Source organism: Lepidochelys olivacea (genome assembly GCF_965140295.1).
Source record: "Lepidochelys olivacea isolate rLepOli2 genome assembly, chromosome: 1".
In the NCBI taxonomy this organism is placed as follows: domain Eukaryota; kingdom Metazoa; phylum Chordata; order Testudines; family Cheloniidae; genus Lepidochelys; species Lepidochelys olivacea.
Genome location: NC_140411.1, coordinates 328,821,646 through 328,848,259, shown reverse-complemented (window position 1 = coordinate 328,848,259; position 26,614 = coordinate 328,821,646). Strand labels below are relative to the sequence as shown.

Below are 26,614 nucleotides of genomic sequence, written 5' to 3'. Positions count from 1 at the left end.
CATTAAAGATACCCTGGATTATTTTTCTCTGGTGCATTCAAAATTGCAGCATATGGTTATCAAAACTAACAGAAAAATTACATTTTCAACAAGATCCTGTGTATGCCAGTGTTGTACCTTGACTATTTTGTTGTTCCCACTGATTCCCTACTCCCACTCACCAAGAGATACATACCTAGCTTGATGTCCAGGAAAATAACTTATTAGGTGCCATCCATATAACGTCTCGGTGTCAATAAAAATGCACCAGTTAACATACTAAGTAATGTTCAAATACAGTGTGCATGTGTGTTTAAGTGAGAATATAAAACTTAATATATCAGAAAGTTAAAACAGTAAACACATTAAGTGGCCTCATACTCTAATATTACAGCGAAAAGCCACTCTCTGAACAGCTCATTTAACAGTCTTGTGAACAGGATAGTAGGTTGTGGGTTTTGGTTTTTTTTGTTTTTTAAAGTAAACATACATATAATCATAAATTACGTGTGCAACATTGATGAGAACTGAAAAGAGCATAATGACAAATCCTTTATGCTAATTTTTATTCTCTATGTATTCTTAAGAAAAAGACTGCTTCTAACTTAACTTCACACACTAGCATGAATCTTCAATTTTATCAGTGAAACACAGTAAACAATAGTTTACCAAGACAGCTATAGATACACAGATACAGGGGAAAAAAGCTGGGTCTGTGATCTTGATCCTTTTATCTACTATTGTCTATACTTGTTTAACCATGCAGTGATCTCAAAACTCAAATGAGCTAAAGATCAAGGGACTTGTATACAACAAAGATCCATAATCTCTTATTTCTTTATTAATTCAAGTCATGCAATCATAACCACTGAAATTGTGTAAAGACAATCATGCTCCTTGGCAGTAACTAAGAAGTAGCTCATTACTGAACAAGTACCCACTGATTTGATGTTTCATAGGTTAGATTTAAGGCAAAATGTAGACATTCAAAAATTAAATGATTAAGTGCATTTTGAAATAAACCCCTCATTTTATACTTTGTCTGAATAGGGCAGATCACGGACTTGAACCTGTGTCTCCCACATCCTAGGTGAGTGCCTACACCTTCCCTCTCTAAATTTGAAAGGTCTTGGCTTTGTCCTGATACAGAACTGCAAACATTTTTGTGAAATCTTCAGTTTTTGTGGGATAGGAAAAACATTTCCCACCCAGCTCTACTTTAGTCAGCCAAGATCTCAGCTCTGCCTAGCTTAGCTATTAGCCAATTCAGTTTTATGCAGAATAAAGATGGCCTCCCTGCCTTTACTCAGAGCTTTTACAGTGAAGCTGGTCTGGTAACAAAGAGGGGAAGGAAGAAGGCAATATGGGAGGTGAGGGGGGAACCACTCTCTTCCCCTTCCCACAACCCCAGTCAGAATTTAGGGTTGGGGAGGGAAAAAAAAAGGGGGAGGGGGGAAGTTAACTGAAAGATGTGCATGGAATTACCAAACGTAAGCTATGGCTGACTACTGACCTCTTGCTACTTTTACCAATTCAGAATTTAAGCTTTATTGTCAAGCATTAAGGATACAGCATACATCATCTATAAAAATCTGAAAGGTGAATAGAAGTGTCAAAATTCCATACCCCCATGCTCCTTTGCTTTGGTTACTTCAGTGTTCCCAAGATAGACAGACAATTGAATGAAGCACAAATTTCCTAAAAACCCAAGTCTGCCAGGCAGATCATGATCTGATCTCATTCCTTGAACAATTAACTCCGATTTGATAGCAATACAGACAGAATTAAAGCTTTCCATATTTTAACATGTATTCATTATTCCATTAACTAGCTTAGAACACTATACCGTAAGCCATCGTTTACTTTAGCTTTTGTGAAATTCAGTGGTTTTCCCATAGTCTGTTCAAAATAAATGTGCATGCACATATATGTAAACTTATCTGAATATGAACGAATTCAATCAAATAATTAGTTTTGCTGAAGTCAAGAATTTTAACTTTTATTACACAAGTCACTGTCAGATAAAATAAAACATTTCTTTACCTGTTTGCTTTTGACTTTCTCAGTTTGGACAATGGTAATAGAATCAGTTTCATTTTTAAATTATAGTAAATTTCACTTTCAGATCCTCTGTGCACCGCTGCAATGTTTGGGTTATCTGTTTCTATTAGAATTTTTAATAGGAGTATAGAAACATTTACAGAACTGAGGACCAATAGAAAAGCTTTTGGATCAAATTCAGAAACCATGTTTCTACAAAACTATGCACCAGATGTAGTCTGTAGTAGGTGTGTTTAATTGCCTGCTGTGTACTGCTTTTCTAAAGTGAAAATTTACATTTTCATATCTATACAATATAGCAAAACGTAAGAAGTTTTGCATTTAATTTCCAGTGGAAACAAAGGCAGTTTTCTTCCCTGTAAAACTGCCTTTATGAAGTTGTGCTGCTTTCTCTCATCCACTGTTTTAATCAATGTCCATTTAAAAACAAACATAGCCTCTAACAATTGTAGTTTAACTGTATCAGGCAAACTATCTGCCTGATATGCTTCCAAACTATGCAGTGTATCTAGAAGTAAGAGGATATGACTGGAAGTCAGGACTCATGCGGTCGTCTGCCTGCTCTCCTAATAACTCACATTGCCTGAGCAAGTCATCTGGGCCCAATTTTTCAAAGTGCCTACTAATTTGGGATGCCTTCATACATAGCTGCTTGACTTGAATGTTATACTCAGACACATCAAGAACTCATGACTCCAACTGATCTCACCTGAATAATCAGTTACACATTCAAAACTTGAGGTACGCATAATTAGTGGACTCTTAAAAACTTTTGGCTTTTACTTACTATACTAGCTACAGTACTTAACATGGATGTTATGAGATTTAAAGTTTTAAGGCTCTGGTGCATCAGTTTATTGCAAGTGCAAGCACGAAGTCTGCAAATTCCCTCAGTGACCCTCAGCGAAGGGAAGCCCTCAAGATAGTTAAGTCCAAAGCAGACGGCAAAGAGTTACAAAGGGCTCTCCCAAAACTGGGCAACAACATGGCAGACGAAATTCAAATTTGATAAATGCAAACTGGAAAACACTCAACTCCTAGATATAAAATGATGGGGTCTACATTAGGTCTTTCCACTCAAGAAAGATCGTGGTTGGAGTCATTGTGGATAGTTCTCTGAAAACATCCACTCAGTCTGCTGCAGCAGTCAAAAAAGCTAACAATGTTGGGCATCATTAGGAAAGGGATAGATAAGACAGAAAATATCTCATTGCTCTACATAAATTCATGCTACACCCACATCTTGAATACTGAGTGCAGATGTGGTTGCTCCATCTCAAAAAAGATATATTGGAAATGGAAAAGGTTCAGAAAAGGGAAACAAACGATTAGTGGTATGGAACAGCTTCCATATTTAGAGAGATAAATAAGACTGGGACTTTTCAGCTTGGAAAAGAGACAACTAAGGGCGGAAATGATTGAGGTCTATAAAATCATGACTGGTGTGGAGAAAGTAAATAAGGATGTGTTATTAATTCCTTCTCCTAACACAAGAACTAGGGGTCACCAAATGAAATTAATATACAGCAGGTTTCAAACAACAAAAGGAAGTATTTCTTCACACAACACACAGTCAACCTGTGGAACTCCTTGCCAGAGAATGTTGTGAAGGCCAAGACTATAACGGTTAAAAAAGGAACTAGATTAAATTAATGGAGAACAGGTCCATCAATGGCTATTAGCCAGGATCAGCAGGAATGGTGTCCCTCACCTCTGTTTGCCAGAAGCTGGGAAAGGGCAACGGAGGAGGATGGATCACTAGGTGATTACCTGTTCTATTTGTTCCCTCTGGGGCACCTGGCATTGGCCACTGTCAGAAGACAAGACACTGGGCTGGATGGACCTTTGGTCTGACCCACTAAAGCCGTTCCTATGTTCTAATGCACACAAGGCAACATTTGGAGTGTAGCAGAAGCAGATTAACAAGCTTTTAGTCAGTGTTTTATGGAGATCAGAAGGAAACTGCTGCCAAGCCTTTTCCCTCCACTAACAGCTGCTCCCTCCTATACAACTTCTCCCCATACCTCAACAGCTAAGACAAGGGAGAAACTACCTTACCTCTCAGGCCTAGGAGTGGAGAGTGAAAGCAGCTATTCTGTTAAATAGTCATGGAGTATCACAAAGTAACCACCATGCAACATCCTTGCCTTGCAGTGTGGTGTTCACATCAATAGAAAATAAATCTGTATCATGGTAATGAAAATATTTCAGAATATCAGGATGTCCCATTGATTTATTTGGTGTGTCTGACTCTATTCAACTCTTCAAAGCTGAATTCCACTCTTCCATAGGTTAACCCCCCCCCCCTTTTTTTTTTTTTTTTTTTTTTTTAAGAGTTTACACTAACAAAGCTGATTTTTGCTGTATGCAGCAAATGAACATGACGCACTCTGGAAAAATACTGAATCTCATTGAAGAGAGCAATGCAGACTGTTCATCTCTGGAAAATATCCAGGTAATTGTCCCTTTTTATTTTTAGCCATCCACCTCTCAAAAGCCTTACTTAAAATGTCAAATATGTGGCAAGTAGTATTTCTTCCTGTCAGACTGACTCTCCCTTTTTCTTTTAAGATCAGTTTCTTTGCAGGTCTGGTGAGGCCCTCCTTAGAGACAAGACTGATACAAGCCCCCAGGGATATAAGGACACCCATACCTCACTAACTGATTTAAATAAGCCCAGTACCTTTTGATGCAATATGCTTATGACATGCTCTTTATCCAAACTGAACAATAAATCTAGCCTTTGACATTTTGGACAAGAAAAATAAATCTAGAGGATCCCTCACCAGATGTCGAAGCTCTTTCAAGTCCCTGCAGACTGTGTAGAAGACACCAAGCAGAATATTAATGTACGCAGCATAGAAATCAGCAGAATATTCTGGAGGATGATAATGGGACAGAATCTTTTGTAGATGTCCTGTTCAGATATAAACAAGTTTGAATTTTTTCCCCAAAAAGCTGGCGATTGTCTTATTGTACTAATCATATTTTAAAAATTAAGTGCAACACAAGCCAAACAATGATAGTCAGCTGTACAGTAGAACCCAAATCAACAGCAAAAAGAAAACCCTACCAATAGGGGTAACAAAACCAAAAATGGCCCGGTTCCCTCAACATAAAAAACAACAAACCACACACCCCCAAAAAACACACCACACCCCCTAAACTTAAACACCATCACAACGCTAAACCACACTAACTTTACTGACAACTAATTACAAGAAAAGCCTTAAACCATATGCTGCCAAAATGGCAAAGGATATAGAAACAGTCTCAACATCTGCAGCTAACCACAGCTGCGGGGGAGAAACTCAGATCTCCCAACATGCTCCTGTACTTCCATCAGCTGGCTGAGCTCTTCCTGTGACGGCCATGTGCATCTCACTAATGGGGATCCCCAGAAACAATTCTCAAACAAGAACAAAAAAGTAAAATGGGATTTCTAGTCAAAATGGATGAGGTAGATTGGGCTTCGCAGACTAAAGTGGCATAATAATTGGGGGTGGTATGTTCTCAGACTGCATGCAAAAGCAAAATGTGTTATGGGTGTTCCCTGGGAGGAAAACTGAGGACATGAGAAGGCTGGAGTCTCTGACCCTGGTGGGCAGTTCACTAGTTAGCATGCAGTGTGTGGTTTGAGATAGGGGATCCATATTGGAAATCTACATGAATTAAGAAGGAGGGTATCTCTGATGCCTAAGTAGAGGGTGATTGGGAATATAGAGCTTGTAATTTTACCAAAGCCACCTCTAGTTATTAAAAAACAAAACACTGCCTTCTGGATTCTAGTAACCAACATAGGCTTCAGCCTACTCTCATTGCTTAACAAAAAAACTAAGGGCTTGTCTACATTACCCGCAGGATCGACAGGCAGCGATTGATCCTGGAGGGGGGGGGGGAAGAGCGGTGTGAGGGGGTGTCCATTTATCACGTCTAGTCTAGATGCAATAAATTGACCGCCGAGCGCTCTCCCGTCGACTCTGGTACTCCACAGGAACGAGAGGTGCAGGCAGAATTGACTGGGGAGCGTCAGCTGTCGACTCACTGCAGTGAAGACACCACAGTGAATAGATTTAAGTACAAGGACTTCAGCTATGTTATTTACGTAGCTGAATTTGCGTAACTTAGATTGATTCTCCCCCCCACATGTAAACCAGGCCTGGGTGTTTGAAATGCTTAGATGGAAAGTCCTTGATCCAAAGTACTAATATTAGTTATTCATTCAACAAAAAAAGTAGAAAAAAAATTAAATTACCTATGCTGTAGTCAGGAAAATACAAGGTGAATGGCTCCAAGCATCCAGTGTTTGGACGAAACAGTTCCCACACAATTTCACTAAGGAAAATAACAGTGACATTTCTGTCTGTCTGTAAGAAGAAAGAGGGAAAAGGTCACCTTGCATGTTAAAATATTAATCAGAAGAACAAGTGTTAGGATTTTTCATTTGAAGAATTTCATCAAATTTAGTGTTTAACACAAATTATTAGCATATTAATAAGTCTTTTGGTGGCCTAATCAAGGAGCTCATACATTTGCAATTTTCATAATTATCTGGGATTCCTGTATATCTCTTGCTGTTTAATTGACATTTAAGCTACTAGGGACCTGGGATACCAGGCAATATGAAGTTGCTTCCCTTCCCAAAATTAAGCCAACATTTCACTTCAATAATTAAACCCAGAATTTCATTAGGAGATTGTACAGAACAAGTTGAGGAGGTAAAGGAGGACCAAAATTTTGTGAAGGGAACACACTCAGGCTTAATTTATAAAGGTCATCTGACTCATGACACTACAAAGTTAGCTCTGTACTTAACTGATTGCTTTGCCATCTTAAATGTGGTTATGACTGGTAAGTAACTAAACCTTCACCTCAGCAAAGTCTGTGGCATTATGCAAGTTCCAACTTAATATTAAGTTGGTCATTAGAGAATATTTCTATATGAAAAATTATTTTACACAGTTCCCACAATTTAAGAATGAGAGAGAGAAATAATTCTGATGTCCTATTAATTTTTTTTTAAAAATATCTGAGAGCTTACTTTAAAAAAAGAAAAACAGGCTAGCATATTCACATGTCATATACAATTTTAATAGAATGTGCAATTCCATTATTCCACATGTCATTGTGGGGGTCATCTTCATCTATCATTACTGTTAGGACAGATTTTGCTCAGTGGACGAAGACTACATGGTTAAGGTAAACCAATCAATCCTCAAAATATTCTGAGCTTATACCATACAAATATAATGCTACATTCTTTAATCTCCGCAGGTAGATTGCAACTGTACTAAAAACTCAGCAGTAGAGAGAGATGCCTTCCAGTATGATTCTTCCGTGAAGAGATTTCAGAGTTCTAGAAGCAGCCCATAAGTTGAAAAGTAAAAAATTGTTTCCTCAGGTTACTTCCACAATACAAAAATCACCAGAAATTAAGAACCACTGAAGTAAACAGAAAAGTAGTGTGGCACATGGATTCCAGAAAGTGCAACTGAAAAAGGGACTAGCACAGATTATCAGAAAAAGCATAGCGCATGCAATTCTTCCTTACATACACTTCTGTTTCTTGGTAGCTTCAAATATAATAAACAGATTTACAATAGGCTGATGTGCAATGATTCAGGATACAGTTTCCATCTTGCACAAAAATATTCTTTAAGGGAAAGGTGGAACAATCTATTTATTTTCCAGTGCTTATGAATTACCTAAATATTGTCCCCACCACAGGCAAGGGGATTGATATGCTTCTCTAATCTACCTCTACAGCTGCAAATTAATCAGCAATTTAAAAAATATTTATTAAAATGTAAACGACCACGTTTTTCATTTATTTTACACTAGGTCTTTAAATAAGTTATTTGCTAAGAAAACGTGAGGCAGAAAGTGAGTGACACTGACACGCACCTACAGAAGTGTCTTGCCAGCAAGATCAACATACAGCTACAAAGTGTCCCATCCACTAACTCAAGCACATCAAGTCTCTACAGCTTTCCACAGCCATTGGAATAGTCAATTTCACAAAACAACACAGCCCAACGGACAACAGAAAGGCTCCCACTAGCTTTAATGGGCTTTAACTCAAGTCCAGTCCTTTCCTAAATCATTAGCAAGAGCAGCAGAAAAATATATTCTGTTCCTATCCCAAACAAAATCCCAAAAGAGTAATGCCTTTGCCTTATTGCAACAGGGTAAACTCTTAAGAGATTGTTACACACACACCAAAAGTCAGAGAGCCTCTGCGGGTGATAAAAACAGGACTAACCACAATTGCATGACCAATGTTCCAAGAGTCCTTGCACCTGTCTCCAGGAGGGCCATCACAAAGGGTTCTCAGACACTGCTGGAGAAATTGCAAAAAAACAAACACTCCGGGAATATGGTTCATCTGTCCAACCCCGCACTCGCTACACTTGGGTTTAGCTCCCACTAAAGCAGCTGTTTCAGGATGGTTTGCACCCCCTCACAGCCAGTTGCCAAGCTTTAAGAGCATGCTACCGTTTAACCAAGACAGTAGGAGCTGAGCTATGCTAAGCTCTTTTCAGTTAGAAGTTGCTCCTTATATACCTTACAGTCCTTCCAAGATTTTTATACTCTTTGGCAACTATTAAAAAACCTTGAAGAGTGGCAGAATTTTGTAAGCTCAAAACGCAATACATATTTTAGAAGATGCAGTGTACAGTGGAAGCAGCTTCAAAAGAATGCATAAAAGAGCAGACCTTACAGGACAACATATTAAATGGAATAATAAACAGAGCACAAAACGACAGACCATGGTGATATTTAAATTCTGATTTGAGTTCTGCCGCTGACCAAAATTCTGCAAAAAGTTACAACTTTCAGGAAAAAAAAAAAAGTTATACCCAAACTTCTCTACTCTAGGGAGTTCACTGGTAGTGAGAATGGGTAGATGATTTAATACCCTGTATCTATCTTTAACTTCTATGAAATATACATCAAAAATACTTTACCCAGTTACTTACCATTTCTTGTAGTCTAAGAAACCCTGGCAACACATTTGCCTCCATTTCCCTCAGCTGCTCTGCTTTATCCAGCACCTTTTAACAAACAAATATTATATACTCAATTTTATTCTGACCTTTTATGTGGATTTTAAAAAAACTTTCTAGTCCAGCAGATAGAGCCACATTTCACCCATAACTTTGGATGGCAAAGGTAACTACTGAAGTGGTAAGACACGAACAGAGCATGTCTGGGGGATTGCTGTTTCAAGGGTGATGGGAGCAGCCTTAGCAGTTTAGCCATCCAAGAAAAGTGATAACCCCCTAGAAACCAACTTTGTCATGTCTTACTGCAGTTATGAAGTGGAAATGCATCAGTGACTTATTTGAGTATTATTCATAAAGCCATGATATCGGAAGCAGCCAATTAAAAGTTTCATTTTTATCCAGCATTATGTTTTTTCAGAAGATTAAAATATCCCACCCATTAGGATATTGCATGAATATGTTATTACAAAAGAATACTTTTTTCCATCAAGATTACCTTTTACTAAATGTGTTTGAGGAACTGCTTAATATTTTTCAATGTAGCTATCCTTCTGAGGTTCATAAAGAGAGACTCCTGGGGAAATTATGCACATCTGTGGATGCACAGAATTCCTCTGTCTCACATAATTTTGTATTTTCCCACATAATATTTATTTTGCCTAAGACATGTTGCAGTTCTGCCTTTTCCCCACCAGAGGCCACTGGGGCACCAGAACAGCCAGCTGCCTTCATGCTGGCTGTTCTAGCACCACAGCGGCCTCCTCTGGGCAAGAGGCAGAACTGCAGCACATAGGCAAAATGGATTTTGTGTGGGAAAATACAAAAATTCTAAGCCCAGTGCTCTAGAATTCCAGCAGGAGTAGAAGTTCATCAGAGCACCTGCCGGCGGAGCGAGGTTAGGACAGAGTGGGTCACACAGGGCTGCTGGGGGTGGTATGTGTCACAGATTAGGGTTGAGAATGGCTAGTGGGGGGTACAGACTGGACCATGGGCTCAGGAGCTAGTAGGGTGACAGCGCTGAGCGTAGGAATGGGGAAGGGGGGCTGAAGACACCCATGGGGATGAGGAATTCAGAGACCGGGCAGATGTGCCTGACAATGCAAGAGGCTTGGGGTCAGCCAGAGTCTGCATGGGGGAGGCATCCCAACACCCTAATAATCCGCCTTTGCCCCAAAGAAAAACCTCCCACCCACACCCAACACCCTCCAGGTTCACTCCAGGCTCTTTCCCTCTCCCTCAGCTCCTCTGTTACCCCTGACTCCCCCAAGCCTTTGCGCTGTTTCTGACAGAGGCAGAAAATACAGTTCTGTATTGTAATTTAAATGAATTACATAAAGTTCTTACTTGGCATATTAATACAGAAATCTATTTGTCAAAAAAAAAAATTACAAGAATCTTTTTTTCCTGCTCTGTATTGTTACAGACATACTTGCTGACAGATATTTTGACATAAATTACCAAAATAATTGAAACTAGCATGATTATATTGTGTTATTTTAGCAAATAAAAATGCAGAATTTCCAAAATTGTGCACAGAATTATTGATTTTTTGGTGCAGAATTCCCCCAGGAGTAAAGAGTCTGATTTTCTTCTAATAATAATGTATTTTGGCCTCAAAAATTAGGTCCAGAGATTTACAAGATTCTTTGTATTATTACGTGGAAGCCTAATACTGCTCCAAGAAATAACTAAAAAAAACCAACACTATGTGGTAACTATTAGTAAATATCAACTTTTTAAATGGGCACAACTGCACATAAACAATTACTATATTGAAGAGAGAAATGAGCCTTACCCAGAGTGAAAATATTGCGGATTATAATTCATTAAAGAATTCTTAAGATGAACACAATTAATACCTTCACTGAAGAATAAAAGAGGGAAAACACAGGTTTATTTTATGTTCCACTTACTATGCTGAATTTAACTACTGATATTAAAGTTGATTATTTCTTTTGGATTATTGTTGCTGTAATGACACTATAGATCTGTAGAGGATTATATTATTCTGTTCTCATTAATGAGTTTCCTTCTTTTCAAAAAGTTTTATTTATGTTTTTTTTTCCAAACCATTGAAAGGCATGAATCTTCATTGCTCATGGAAGAAGAGCACTAGGTAGAAAATTAAGGAATGTCGAATTTAAAAAATGGTATTTCATGATCACACAAAACTGGGACGGACATTATACAGCAGTACCCCAGTCACAAAGGCTCATGTTATTGGAATCTGTTTTATTCAGGTAGTAAAGATTACATCATCCCAAGATTTCAGACTGAAGTCTGATTGGACCAGAACTCAAGATATCTGTTCTGGGAAACCTGAACTGCTCAAGTTTACTCAGAATTTCTTATAGAGGGAACACATGCATTTTTACTCACCAGATATTCACTAGTGTTCCTTTAACAAAATTCCCTTGTAACTGTTTAGCATCAAGTTCTAAAAACTTGAATTAAGCATGTGTTAAGCAACTGTTTTCCATAGGCTGCTAGCATAGAGAGACCATGGCATATCATGTTGACTAACACTGTCTCACTGTTTATTTGTACTCCCCCATCCGTCTAGATCCATGTGTCTCTTGTCCTATACTTAGATTGTAAGCTCCTTTGAGCATGAACCAGCTTTTTGTTCCACGTTTGTACAGCACCTAGCACAATAGGTTCCTGGTCTATGATCAGGGCTCCCAGGTGCCACTGTAATACAAATAATTAATAATAAAGTGGGAAGCAAACAAATTGGAATGCCTTTGTCCAAATCCACATCCAAATTGATAGGTTTGGCCTTTTCAGTTATGACTAAGCAATGTATAGCGTCTAACAATGCACAGCTAGGGTCCAGGTCACTGAAAAGATATATAAATGAATCTCCAAGTCACTTTCTATATCGCCCCTTTGCACCATAATACATACTCAAAGGCTAACATCCCAAACTGACTTACTAAACTATTAATGAAAATATTAAACGTTATCTATTATACTGAAGAGATTCCCTCTTCAGACTTATTTTTTTCTGGCACAGTAGTACACAATTTAAAAAAAAAACAAAACAGATCAACACATCAGACTGGGTTTTTTGTAGCAGATAATATATATAGTGATAACATGACCAGTTGTATGCTAGTAGTTGTTGGTGCACCTCTAGTGGCTCATCACCCACACACTCAAATACCAACAGCCTATAATTGCAGATGTTATGAACCCAACCAGAAAGCAATATGGAATAACTTTTGCTATATGTTTTAGCTTTTTTTTTTTTTTTAATATTGCTACAATTTCATTGTTAAATCACATTATAAAGAACACTAATTCTAAATGTAAGAATAAATACAAGTCATATCAGCATCATCTTTCAAATAGATAGAACAAATCATTTTGTCTTCATGCTCAATACCTGTTCTTGGATTAGAAATCTTTGCCTGAGAGCAACCATTTATCTTAATTTTCTCTGATTTCATTAGGGCTGAAATATTTTAAATGATTTACCCCAGAAATCAAATAGAATAATATTAGTTTTGCCAGTTTATGCTGCCAGTACACAGTTCTTTCATCAATCTCAATTTAAACCATCCTTTAATAAATCCAGAGGAGACAAGTTAATTCCCACAAATTGATTTCCACCCCAATTCCTATCTGTTTCCATTAACAGAGTTGAAACACGCTAATTTATCAAGTAATTCTCCTCATCTAGCAACATTTTACCCAATACAATTGATCATTTCACAGTATTTAATGCCCTGTCTTCCAATATCAATTTTCAAGTAACGTCTAATATTCTGAGGGATAGTAATGCTAAATAAAATGTTCCTACGGATATTTAAATCAAGCATTTTCCCCTCTAAGTCATATACCAATATGAAAGCAATGGTGTTATGTAAAATTCCCTGGCACACATTTCAATCTTACAGTCATGTTTAAGAATACTCATTTTACTTTTGTAGCTATCTATTAAAAAAGTTCTGACTAACCTTCCATGTTCTTTAAATATTCAAACTTTATTCAAAACACTCCTGTATAAGTTACAAGATATTAATGAATCCACTATACAGAGTATGAACTTCATCAACTCAATACTGTATGTATTTTAAAAAAATATAAAACATTTAGTTGTGCCTGCAAAATTTACATGAAGATGTTTAAACACGCTTGTTCACTTCTTCCTTACTTGACTTCAAGTAAGGCAAACCACCACACTCAACTGGTTAGAGAGAATATTTAAAAAAAAAAGAAAAAAAAAAAGGTCTTCCAGTGGTATCAAACTTGCGATCTGAACACCTTCAATTTTAGTCACATAGTCAATTTGGCCTCCTTTAACAAATCTTTTGTTCCCTTTTTCCCCAAAGAAAATACATTCTGGAGAGTGCGTCCACTATTTATATTATTTGAAGTTCTCTGCTACTACAACTATACTTCATGCATTATTTTTCACTTGGAGTACAACTATAGTCTTTCTGCTGGACTCCTTTCTTCCTCCATCCATTGTTCATGTGAAGTACAAAATTTTGCCAATTTAACTTTTCATTGCTCTACTTTTCTCCACACTGGCTGCCTTTACAGGTAAGAACTGAGTTTTAAATCTTGCTAATGAAGATTGAAGTTTTATGGGAGTTAAACAGCCCTTTTTATAAGGGAACCAATCAGTGATGAGCTGCCAGAAGCTCAAGAACTGGTTCCTTCACTCGCTCCGGGTCTTCGGCGGCACATCCTTCAGTCCCTCCGGGTCTTCAGTGGCACTGAAGGAACCGCTGCCGAAATGCTGCCGAAGACCCGGAGTGAGTGAAGGACTCACTGCCGAAGTGCCACCGAAGGCTCGGAGTACTGCCGGGTCAGTAAAATTTCACATGGGAGCCTCCCCAGCCGAGAGCTCAGGCAGGACAGACAGGACGGTCCCGCGGGCCACATCCTGTCCGTCCCACCTGAACTTCCCCACCCCTTTAACAACCGGGTCTAAACCAGCTTCAAAATTTAACCACCAGTTCGTGCAAACCGGTATGAACTGGCTCCAGCTCACCACTGGAACCAATCAGCATGACCTCTAGATTAAACCTGTGCTAGCCTAGCTACTCTCTCCACTTGGGTACTCCCCATGTAGCTTCCCCTATTCCCCCATTTGGTTTCTCTCTAATAGAGCTATCTCCCAAAAGAGATTTGTGAGGTTGACTCTCTGCCTCATTATAAATCAACTCCGTTCTCTCTACTGGCAACATTTTTTTGTTAAAATGTTTAGTTAACTATTTAGCACAATCTACTATTAGTATTTGCACATGAATAGTCTTCTAAAAAGAGGCATATAGGGCCTGAGCAAACCCCAGTGAAATCAACTGAAAGATTCTCATTAATTTCAATAAGCTTTGATTCGGGCTCACACAGCACAGTACAGAAACTATGTAAATTGATGAGCAACACCTATTTTTTCATACATACAGGAACTCTGATAAATACAGTTAAGCAAAATAAAAACAGGAGAAACATGCAAATTAAATTACTTACAATATATACTGTTTGATTCTGTAGATCTTGAGTAATAATTTCTTGCTTAAATAGACGTACAAAATCATTAAATGTGTCACAAGGCACATGAGAACCGTGTTTATTTTCAGATGAAAGGTTCTGCAACTGGGTCAAAATTTCCTCTAAAAGGAGCCTCGAAGTAAAGCATTCGACACAGTTCACAAACACATGAGGAAGCTAAAAAAGGAGAAGAGAGAGACAATTATATTGAAAGAAATACAAAATGATAAAAAATAATCTAAATGGTTAAAAATCAGAGCTCAATATTCTAATTTCTTTGCTCCCCAGACATAGGAATAAACTGCATCACCCCCAGAGGCACACAATATTTACAGAAATATGATCAATAATGGATTATCATATGTGTAGCAATTCAAAATTTTACATACCACAAAGGGCAACTAAACAGATTTTAAGCATATTATCTTGTGACCGAGTTACTAATATGAAACATTCAGTGTAAATTATGTTTAAAAATCCCTCTTCAGAATAACTCACAAGAAGAAAAAAGAAGGATGTATTTTTGATCAAACACACTTTTTAATCTATTACACATACTGGGTCTAAAGCGTCTGACTCAGTCTGGGTCTCAGACTTCCATTTGACAGTAAAGTTTCATGTTAAATAAATCTAGAATTTAGTTTAAATAGAAAAAAATATTTGGAATGCAACTTCCACATACGCTCTTGAGACAAGGTATTGATATATAGTTCCAATGCACTGTCAGAAGCATGCACCCATGATTTATCTGTGAAAATGTGCTGATGATTGGAAGCATTACATATAGCATGATGTGTATTCAAAGATACTCCTGCCATGAGCTTTTACAGTAGCAAAGACTGCTTCACTATTTCAGGTTCTCATCTCCTCACTTCATTTCTCAAATCAATTTCTGCAACACTTTTCATTAACAGAAGCCCTAAGATCACCTTACAGCATTATTTATATCGACATTTCAAGGCGGTTATGCTACAATTTAGCTTTATCAGTTTGTTTTGGGTTGCAGGTCTGTGTGAACACAGTACACAACTCGTACTTCTTCAGTGTGTGAAGTCCTGTATAGTCAAAGCATTGAAATACATAAGATTCTTATTTCCATAAGGTTATTTACATATTTAACTCCTTTCAGAGTGGATTATAAAAATGATGACTTTTTTATTTTGTTATTTAAATTATAATAAGTTCTTTTAAAAATAAGCCTGTTTAAAATGAAATGTGAATTTAATACAAAATATGTGAAGGCCTAAACATATTATTTCTTAAAACATTTAAATAAAAAAAATATTCTGAAACCATGGGCCTTTATGAAAAACGGAGTTGAAGACTGTTTTTCTATATAAAGAAAGAATCAGTGGGAAAACATTAACTTTTGTGGCCAAGCTTCATAAATATAGCACAATAGGTCAGCCTGTTGTATTATTTTTCTAGGCTGACCTGAAATAATTAGTTTAATTCACTGACTACCGTTAATCCCTCTGTTTAATAAATCATTTAGTTGTAAATGTGAAACACTTTGACTAGAGAAGTTTATGTATCCAAAACTTTTAAGATTTTGTTTAATAAAAAGTAAGTTTTACATGCTGTTTTGTGTGTTTAAACAAACTCCATTTACCATCCTAATGCAGCTTGACACAAATCATGAGCAAAAAGTTAATTATATAGTAAATAAGCAATAAATCAATCACCATTTTTAACATACTAAAATGTACAATTAATAAGTATCTGAAAATATTAAGATATAACTTCTTAAATAAATGTATATAGTTACAGCGTACCCTCCTAGGTAGCAAAAAGAAGTACCAAATGTAGTGTTAAGGCTCTATTTGGCTGTAAATCAACATGTTTTAATGGTTGTATCAACCAATGAGAATGCACCTCTCTTCAGAAAAATAACTGAAGTACAAATAGAAAAGCTGATTAAAATAGATTTAAATTGAGGCTTTGCACTTGGCGATTTAAATCAATCCACCCTGACTCCATGACTGGTCAGAGGAATGAAACTGACCAGTTAGAGAGACAGCACGATCTATGTACAAACTTCACCAGAACCTATGCCCCTAATCATCTGAAAACCCAGAGCTGCTCTTATTTTGTTTACAGCAGAAGAGTTCAAGTTTTGTGACTTCTTCCACAGCTTCAGCCATTACTTTGTGGGGGTTGGGGGAGGAAAGATCTCAGCACTAAAATGAGCTTTAAAATTAAAAAGGTGTGTGGGGGGGTGATTTTACTGCTACTTCTAAGTAAAATTTTAGGCCTGTCAATTTTGGCAGTATCTTTTTAATGTTCAAAAGTTAAGGCTGTCTGCCTTAATGGAACAACATAGAATAATAAAAATGGAATGAATCTCTCACTCACATATATAGAAGGAATGAAAGGTTACTTACCTAGCAACTGTAGCTCTTAAAATAGGTTGCTGGCACAGAACCTCACTCTTCAGGAAATATATGTTCTTCTTCACTGAACATCAAAACCTTCTGGAAAGCAGTAGTCACTAGGACACACACATTCCTTGCAGAACCAAACCTCGCATGCAAGGTTATATATAGAAGCCCCGGTACTGAGCTCATTACACTCGTCCCACTTAATTAGAACCCATATAAAAGGCTCAGTGGATGTGGGAAAGTGTGGATACATGCTGACAACCTATGCAAACAATGTTTAGTAGAAAGCATCCTTATCTCCTTTTTTGAGTACTGTAAAGAAGAGCCTCACTCATGGGAGATTAAATTGTCTTAAACAAATTGTCTTTTGAATGGTGGTTACTGCTACTTAAAGAACTGTTCTCACAAACTGCACAAAGATCTAGTTGTCAAGTCAAGTGACTGATGTCTAAGTGTATGGTTTCAACTCAGTGTAGCATAACTTGGCAACATAGATATTCTTCAGACAAGCTGTAGAGGCTACTTTCGACCTAATGGAACATGCTCTAAGTCCCTCATGTATGGAGATGCCCACAAGGATGTAATGGTTACTAAGTATACAAAACTGTTGTCCACTTCAGGCCTTCTCTTGAACTTATCCTAACTAGAGATGTAAATATAGTTTAAAAAGATAACTCTTTAAAATGATTAAAATTGTATCATTTAACCGGTTAACCAATTAAAGGGAGAGGGGCTGGGTCTACTCCAGCACCACCATCGATGCAACAAAAATTCAAGTGGTTAAGTGCGCAAACAGGATGCAATTTTTAGCCAAAAAAAGTCATGTAAAGGAAGAGGCACATCAATAAAACAAGGTAAAAGACGCCAACAGGGTGGACAAAGTTAGGTTGGCCTAGCTCTAAGATTCTCAAAGCTCATATTTTATATGACATCTTATTTGCCTTATCAGATTGCTCAAATCAGCTCTTAAACACTCTTAACTCACGACTGCAGGTTTGCAAAATGAGCTTTCAATTATGGCAGTCTAATGGTCTCTCTATATTATTTTTATTATAAATATTTGCATTGTAAAAAGGATAAATAGTAATTTTCAGTTCACCTCATAACAAATACTGTAGTGCAATCTCTTTACATTTGTAAGTTGCGCTTTCACCATAGATTTATTTTGTTATATAACTGAACTCAAAACACAAAACAATGTAAAACTTTACAGCCTACAAGTCCACTCAGCCCTACTTCTTGTTCAACCAATCACTAAGACAAACAAGTTTATTTACATTTAAGGGAGACAATGCTGCCCACTTCTTATTTACAATGTCACCTGAAAGTGAGAACAGACATTCACATGGCACTGTTGTAGTCATCACTGCAAGGTATTTACTTGCCAGATATGCTAAACATTCGTATGCCCCTTCATGCTTGGCCACCATTCCAGAGGACATGCGTCCATGAATTGTATGTCTCCTGCTCTGTGTTTTACCTGCATTCTGCCATATATTTCATGTCATAGCAGTCTCGGATGATGACCCAGCATGTCGTTCGTTGTAAGAACACTTTCACTTGACCGAAAGTTTAAGACTCTGAAGCACCTTCCAAAATCTAAGAATGATGGGGTGGGGAGCATGCTTTCAGAAGTCTTAAAAGAACAACACTCTGATGAGGAAACTTCAGAACCCGAACAACCAAAAAAGAAAAAAATCAACCTTCTGTTGGTGGCATCTGACTCAGATGATGAAAATGAGCATGCGTCAGTCTGCACTGCTTCGGATCGTTATCGAGTAGAACCCATCATCAGCATGGATACATGTCCTCTGGAATGATGGTTGAAACATGAAGGGACATATGAATCTTTAGTGCATCTGACATGTAAATATCTTGCAATGCCGGCTATAGCAGTGCCATGCGAACGCCTGTTCTCACTTTCAGGTGACATTGTTAACAAGAAGAGGTCACCATTATTTCTTACAAATGTAAACAAACTTATTTGTCTGAGCGACTGGCTGAATGGACTTGTAGGCTGTTAAGTTTTACATTGTTTTGTTTTTGAGTTCAGTTATTTTTTATACATGATTCTACATTCGCAAGTTCAACTTTCATGATAAAGAGATTGCACTACAGTACTTGTATTAAGTGAATTGAAAAATAGTATTTCTTTTGTTTTTACAGTTCAAATATTTATAATAAATATAAAGTGACCACTGTACACTTCGCATTTTGTTGTAATTGAAATTAATATATTTGAAAAAGTGGAAAACATCCAAATTTTTTTATATAAATGGTATTCTATTAAAATTAATCATGCAATTAAAAAGAATTTTTTTAATTGCTTGAGAGCCCTAATTTTAAATCATGAATTAAATCAGTGAACAGAAAAAAACTTAAATTATTGATTTTAATCTTATTTTGCATTTGTGCTTTAGTAATTTTCCTAGAGAGAGAATCATTCACTTCAGTTAGTATATTTTGGTACTTCATTTTGCTAACCAGGAGGATACGCTATATTTATATATATTTATTTAAGCAGTTATATGGCTTTGCACATGAGTTATTCAGATTCTTAATTTTGTAATGGCTAGAAAATGGTGAATGTTGCATTTCTGATTACCAGATGATTAATTTGTTACTCATATACTGTACAGCACCTAGTGCAGTGGTGCCTTGAACATGATCAGAACTTCTAGGCATCACTGTAATACAAATAGCCAACAACCAGTAAAATTTGGGTATTTAGTATTTGTAGCATGCATACCAATACAGTTTTATATGCAAATAAAATAGATTTAAAGGTGAATTTCTCAGCTCAAAAAAAGTAATATGTAAATGACTGTCTCAGATCAGTGAGTGATATCTTTGCTGCAGTCAGTCCAGACAGCCATCTTAGTTTACCACTCCTCACTTTAAAAAAAAAAAAAAAAAGCCTTTTTGTTTGCTTGTTCTTTTTAATTTCTAGCCAGGCTTATTATGATCAACATTGGCCCTTTATTAATTACCATTCACCCACCTTTCTGTACTAGACCCACCAACTCCAGAACATTTCCTTTTATCAATTTTGAATTTTATGAGTTTATTCTATTTTAATTTGCATTGTGTTGTGCAGCATCCAAAATGCCTTGATGAGAAGGAAGATGTTTTATGTTTCAGAGTAACAGCCGTGTTAGTCTGTATTCGCAAAAAGAAAAGGAGTACTTGTGGCACCTTAGAGACTAACCAATTTATTAGAGCACACGAAAGCTTATGCTCTAATAAATTGGTTAGTCTCTAAGGTGCCACAAGTACTCCTTTTCTTTTTGATGTTTTATGTGGCATCAAGCAATAAGTGGGAGAGATACTGTAAGAATAACAGACAAGAAATAGGAGCAAAATAAATTGTTCTTGCAGTTCTCCACCAAACTGAAAGTAGCTAGTTTGGGAACTTTTTTCTTTTTTTTAAAATTCCTCATTGGCTCAAAGTGTTTTATGAATTTCATAAGAATTTATTCTTACCTCTAACATTTCTAGAAGAGTTTGCATCACATAGGTCTTGCCACTAGATGTATGTCCATAGATAAAGATGGATGGGAAGCTAAAATGCTGACGCTAGAAAAAAGTTAAAAAATGTTAATACTTAACATTCTCTTTATTTCTGAGATTTAGAGACCTTTGCCTCATCCAGTTTTCTGCCAGAAGAAAAGCTTTGTTTTAAATTAAGAGAGTCAAATACAGTACACTCCAATTAAGATGCAACATGGTATTTTATCACATTGATTCTATGGTCCTCCAAACCTGAGAGCAGGGTTCAAAAAAGGCCCTAAAGCCACCACTGAAACTCCCAGAACATTAAGGCTGTGTCTTCATTAGGCAAAGGGTGCGTTCTTAACTCAGGTTAGCTAACCTGAGGTAAAATTCTAGTGAAGACAAGGTAGTGTGTTGGCTTTACTTCAATCTGTTAACTAATAAGAAAATGACAACTGGGATTTTAACTCAAGTTAGCTAACCCGAGTTAGATCATGTCTTCTTTAGGGAAAAAAAAGTGTTCTGGATTCTGCCACCTTTACTCATGTTGAGTAGTAGCTTACTTGTCAAGATGTCCCACTGATAATGATGGCACTAATTGCAGAGTACTATTCAAGATGTGTAAAGAAGTCAGACCGGCCTTAAGATCGTATTTGCTTTTGACCCTTTAAGGGTACATCTACACTGCAAAAAACAAGATCACTAAAAATCTTAGACTCAGATGTGTAGGACTGGAAGGGACCTCAGTAAGTCATCTAGTCCAGTCCCCTGCACTCAAGGCAGGACTAATTATCTAGACCATCCCTGACAACTGTTTGTCTAACCTGCTCTTAAAAATCTCCAGTGATGGAGAATAGCAGTTTAGATGTTCCTGGTTGGGCCGGAGCTCAGGTCCTGAGTCCTACCCCTTTCCCAGTTTGCAGAGCTCAAGCAGGAAAGACTGCACTGCTATTTTTAGCACTGTAGCACAGCCGGGCTCTGTGTCTTACTATGCATTTTGGGGTTTTTTTTGGTAGTATAGAAGTACTCTCCTTTAGAGTCAAAAGGCTGAATATCAACTTCCACCCTCCAGATATTTTCTATAATGGAAAGCAATTAATTTACGCTTACAACTCAAAAAAAAAAGTGTAATTTCTTAAATTATGTAGTGATAAATACAAGTTACAAAAGGGCTAAGACAGAAGATATTGGAACAGGAAAGGAGAGGGAGAAGGACAGAGAGGGAGGCAAGCCTCCTCACCCATAATACCTAAAACCATGGTTGTTACCCAGTATAGTAGTATTCATGCTATATTTCTCAAGGTAAACTTAGAAATCATTTTAAGGGCTAATAAAAAATTAATATCTGAAGCTCTCCTATTGTTTCACAAAGCCTGAGCAGCCATTTTTTCAGCTGCTGATATTTAAAATTTTACCCAAACCATGTAAGTATCTTAGGAGTATCATGCTTTGAAAATTTTACCCGACTGTTAAAACTTATGTTCCTATGATTAAAGGGATAACCCAAAGCAGTTTAAATTTAATGAAAAGGAGGAAGTGGGGGGAAATTAAAAAAAATAAAATAAAAATGAGAGAACTGAGATTTGAGGGAGAAGACTGGAAGCAAATCCAATTCATTCTGAAGATATCTTTATTTTTTGTCAAAATGTGCCCATTGTAGCTTTAACGCAGCTGTACATTTTTTTTTTTAAATTAACTGAGGGCTTGGCTACACTTGCAGATGTAGAGAGCTTTGGGTCAAACCAGCCTTGATACAGCGCAGTAGGGAAAGCGCTGCAGTCTGTCCACGCTGACAGCTGAAAGTGCACTGGCATGGCCTCATTTGCAGCACTTGTAGCTGCACTGGGAGCAGTGCATTATGGGCAGCTATCCCAGTGGCTGCAACATGCTTTTCAAATGGGGAGGCGGTGGAGTGGAGAGTGTTGTGTGTATGGGAGGGGGGAGGAGAGTGGCTTTTTGGGGTGCTGAGAGTATGTCAGCACACTGTCTTGTAAGTACAGACCCCCTTTCCTCCCCCGCCTCTCTCTCACTCACTCAAAGCAAACATTAGTTGTTTGTTTTTTATTCAGAGCTGATAAGCAGCCCGCACTCTCGGAAACAGAGCTTTGAAAGAGCCACCTCCGCCGGCACAGTTCACAACAAAGACAAGGGAGCCCACTTCAGTTAATGGAATTATGGGACATTTCCAGAGGGCAATCAAAGTGCTCTAAGGTAACTCCTCATTCACACTGATGCTGTAGCGTCTCACCCAATATGCAGCAAACCTTATCCCTCTGGGGAGGTGGAGTACAGCAGCGCTCTGGCCAGGGAGTCAGAGCGCTCTACGTGCCTTGCCAGTGTGGATGGGGAGTGAGTTAGAGCGCTCTGGGAGGCTTTATTGCAGTATCATGTGCAAGTGTAGCTAAGGCCTGAGAAACCCAAACTGACACAAAGTTAACAGAAAACATCTTCTGAATAATAAAACTAAATGCACTCAGGTCATGACTTCAAAACAAGTGCCCAAGTAAAGATAAGTCTTCAATATGTCCTGAAGGCAATGCTTGAAAAATTCACTCTCCAGTGGCAAGCAGAAAGCTTTCCTTGGAAAACATGGGGACAGCCTAAGCCATAAAGATTCTGCAGAATTTAAGCTTTTGTTTAAAAACAAATTAAGCTTCCAGCCTTTATAGCTACAATAAATACATCAATATCCAGTATTTAAGCTTTATATATACCTTGTAAAAAAAACTCTATTGCGGTACCAGACAAACTATCAACATCAATTTACACAGTTAACTGAATGTAAATGGATACCATGCTGCCTTCCCAGAGTCTGCAGATAAAAAGCGCCGTTGCCTTTGCTACTGCAAAAGCTTTGCCAAGCACCAGTAGAGTAAAAATTAACAAATCTCTGGTAAGTTGCATAGCAGCTATTCCAGAGCCTTATAGGCAGCAATGAAGCTATCAAGAATCATGTTTCATGTTGTTTCTGTTGGGAAAGCTACCAGCACAACAGCAAAGACAGGTACCAGAGTTATCCATATGGGAGGACCACCCAAGAAAAGATGAGAGGAGTAGAGGGGCAAGGATCTTTCCTATCACCACCTCACAGCAGCTAAGAATGACTGGTAATGGAAAGCCAACTAACAGCAGCCAGGAGGGGGAAAATAGCTATAAAGCTCCCCCTTGTTTACAGTAGCTAGAGCATCTTGTGTTTCCAAGTTTATCAGACACCTACTAGCCAGAAGCTGATATGAAATATGGATAATACAAGATCTCAAATTACAATGTAAACAGCTAGCCTAGCTCAGAGTAATAATGCATTTAAGTTTGTTTTCAACCTGTCCATAAAAACAAACATTTTAGTAGAACATCTATGATCTACCCAAATACACAATATAGCAAGAGCTACCTCTCCAAATATTGACATGAGTGATGACACTTGGGATTCTCGACAGGGCACCATACTTTCCAAGTGAAGCAAGGTAGCTTCAGGATACTCTGGATGTTCGAAATTAGGCATTTTGATTCAAGTTTCTGTCATCAGTCATCTAACTGCATATGTATGTCACCTTCCAAGAGGCAAAAAGGACCAAAGCGATGATCTGGAAAATAAAATAATGTTATTTTTTCCTGTGTGGAGAAATAAAAGTAAACTAAATAAGAGGTGACAATCTCTTCTTATAATCAGACTTTGTAACCAAGGGCAATGATGATCAATTACTTATATCACAGTAGAACCCAAAGACCCCATTCAGGACTGGGGCCCAATAGTGCTGGGCCTTATACAGAAATAGAAACAAAAAAAGAGAACACCTGCCCTGAAAGGTTTACAATTTAAAGACACAAACAAAAGGACAGGGGTAGATACAACAAATGAGCAATCAATATGCTGTCACAACTTTGCTAGTTACATGAATTGCAGTTTTACACTTTATTTTTTGAGGGTAGATAGGAAGTAAAGGAGTAGAGAAAGGAAAGGAGAGAAATAGTCTCAGCTGGTCATCTGCTTAGCCACGATTAGCAAGGTGCTATCAGTAAGCATCATAGCAGAGACCAGCCTTATAGAAGGATATGAAGGATAAAATAGTGGCTCTTCAGATATTACCAGGGAGTTTTCCTTAAGCATAAAGGGCAGCATGGCAGCAAGCATAGAGGTGTTTAAGCAAGCAGCTGACTGGTGGGTGATAAGGGATGGGAACACTTGCAGAGTAAAAGCAGGGGCTGACACCATAATAGGTTACTAAGTCAGTTAGGAGATGGTGCTAAGTTATAAAGAGACTTAAAAGGTAACAATAAGAAACATATATTTGATGTGGAAGTCAATGGGGAGCCAGTGGACACCTCAAAGAGGGATTCAATGTGATCAGAATGATAAACCAGAAAAATGATCTTTAATCTGAACAGACTGGAGGAAAGCAAAAGTTACAGCAGTCAAGTCAGGAAGAGGGCTTTGATGAGTCTTCACTTAGAAGAGAGAGGGAAAAAAGGCTAGATTTTAGAGATTTGTTTTTTTTTAAAAAGCAAGATTAAAAACACAATGACCCAGTCAAAGATGACACCTAAAAGCTACACTGCCTGAGTGACAGGGAGAATAGCGGTGTTGTCTACTCTGATAAAGAAAATGGCCAGAGGGGAGAACCTGAGAAGAAAGACTTAAATATATATGTATCTTAGTTTTGGTGATGTTTAATTTAAAATGATGACTGGACATCCAGGAAGAGATGTCAGAAAAACAAGCTAAGATAGGACTAGATGAAGCAAGATACCTCATTAGCTGACAGGTTGACCTGTGAGTTACCAATGTCAAGATGGTACACCAAGTGCTTTACAAACTTTAAAATACCCATGGGAGGCAAATCTTGTTATGCCTAGTGTACAACAAAAGAAAAAAGAACAGCATCTCTGTTTCTGGACTGGAAAGGGGGGAACCAAACAATCCTGATTCTCAAGGTTTGCCACCCATTTCTTCAGCATGAAAAAAAAAAATATATATGGTGTGAAAGTGCATCTTGACATCACACTATTTGTGCTGCCTGTCATGACATCGCATTAGTGCATGAGGACAATACAATCACCTTATTTTGCCACCTCCCAAAGGCACTACGTTATACCCCACTCAGGAGTCCGAATAAGCCCAGGACTCACCAGACAACAGACCCTGCATATCAAGACTTTGCTGCAAGCTTTGAGGTAGGCGGCTACTTTACTAATGCCACAGATGTACTATCCCCTTCAATTTCAGGGGAAGGAATTCAACCGTGTACCCCTGCTCCCGCCAGCACCCTATCATTGTCAGGGCAGGTGGAAACCGCAGGGGCACCATCGCAGTAGCCATCATCCCCCACACCTTTGCAGCAGGTAGCAATCCCGCCCAGGCCCACACCCCCAGCACTATGCGGGGGGTGGAGGGGAGACGGATTTAGCATAAAAACATCCCCCAGCTCTGCCCACGCTTCGGCCCAACAGCCAGCGGAAGGTGGCTCAAGCGAGCAATCCCACCAGGGGCCACCCCACTCTCCGTGCCCCTGCGCGCCAGGTCTTTGCCCCACAACCCCCTCCCCGCCCACTCCGAGCCTGGCCCCGGCTGCGCCAGGACGTGGGGGCCCCTCGCCCCTCCGCCCCCAAGACACTGCGGCGCTCGGGGGGATCCTGCCCCTCCCCTTCTGGGCCCTACAGTGTCGGGGGATCGCGGTCACCGCCCCGCTCACGGCGCCCGGGGCCCAGGCAAGATGCAGGCGCGCTCCCAGCCCCCGACCCGTCCACACTCACCCCGACCCGGCACGCCGCCTTCCGCGGACTCCGAACCGAGCGCCCGCCCGTGCACATGCGCACCTTGCGCCTACGGTCCCCTGAATGCGCACGTGCCAACTGTGTGCACATGCGCGTTAGGACATTGAACTCTCCCAGCGTCGGCGCCCATATTGTGCCCACACCCGAGCTGAATGGGGGGGGGGCTGCACCTCCTAGGGGAGGAGGCGGAGCAGCTCGGGGGTTGGCAGATGGGGGGATGGGACGGGGAGCGCTGGGGAGGAGCCGGGAGTGGCAGATGTGGTTGGGGCAGGGGCGGGATAGCTCAGTGGGTTGAGCATTGGGGTGAAGGTTGTGAGTTCAATCCTTGAGGGGGCCAGTTAGGGATTTAGAGCAAAAATTGGGGATTGGTTCTGCTTTGAGCAGGGGGTTGGACTAGATGGTCTCCTAAGGTCCCTT

At 38.8% G+C, this 26,614-nt stretch overlaps 1 protein-coding gene across 5 annotated transcripts in view; it reads right to left on the bottom strand.

Annotated features, from left to right (window-relative positions):
* Positions 1 to 26,325, bottom strand: part of ORC5 (origin recognition complex subunit 5) — a 121,227-nt gene extending 94,902 nt beyond the window's left edge. For 3 of the 5 annotated variants that reach the window (XR_014714288.1, XM_084649628.1, XM_084649629.1), the window contains exons 1-7: positions 26,177 to 26,325; positions 23,817 to 24,009; positions 20,417 to 20,509; positions 14,532 to 14,729; positions 9,021 to 9,095; positions 6,296 to 6,407; positions 4,827 to 4,957 (exon numbers count right to left, since the gene is read on the bottom strand). Coding sequence is in view for 4 of the 5 variants with exons in the window: in XM_084649628.1 (XP_084505754.1) it covers positions 4,827 to 4,957; positions 6,296 to 6,407; positions 9,021 to 9,095; positions 14,532 to 14,729; positions 20,417 to 20,509; positions 23,817 to 23,927 (720 nt within the window). In the remaining variant the exon portion in view is untranslated. The remainder of the gene's footprint in view (positions 1 to 4,826; positions 4,958 to 6,295; positions 6,408 to 9,020; positions 9,096 to 14,531; positions 14,730 to 20,416; positions 20,510 to 23,816; positions 24,010 to 26,176) is intronic. The other 2 variants (XM_084649630.1, XM_084649631.1) reach the window with 2 other exon arrangements.
* Positions 26,326 to 26,614: the final 289 nt, after the last annotated feature.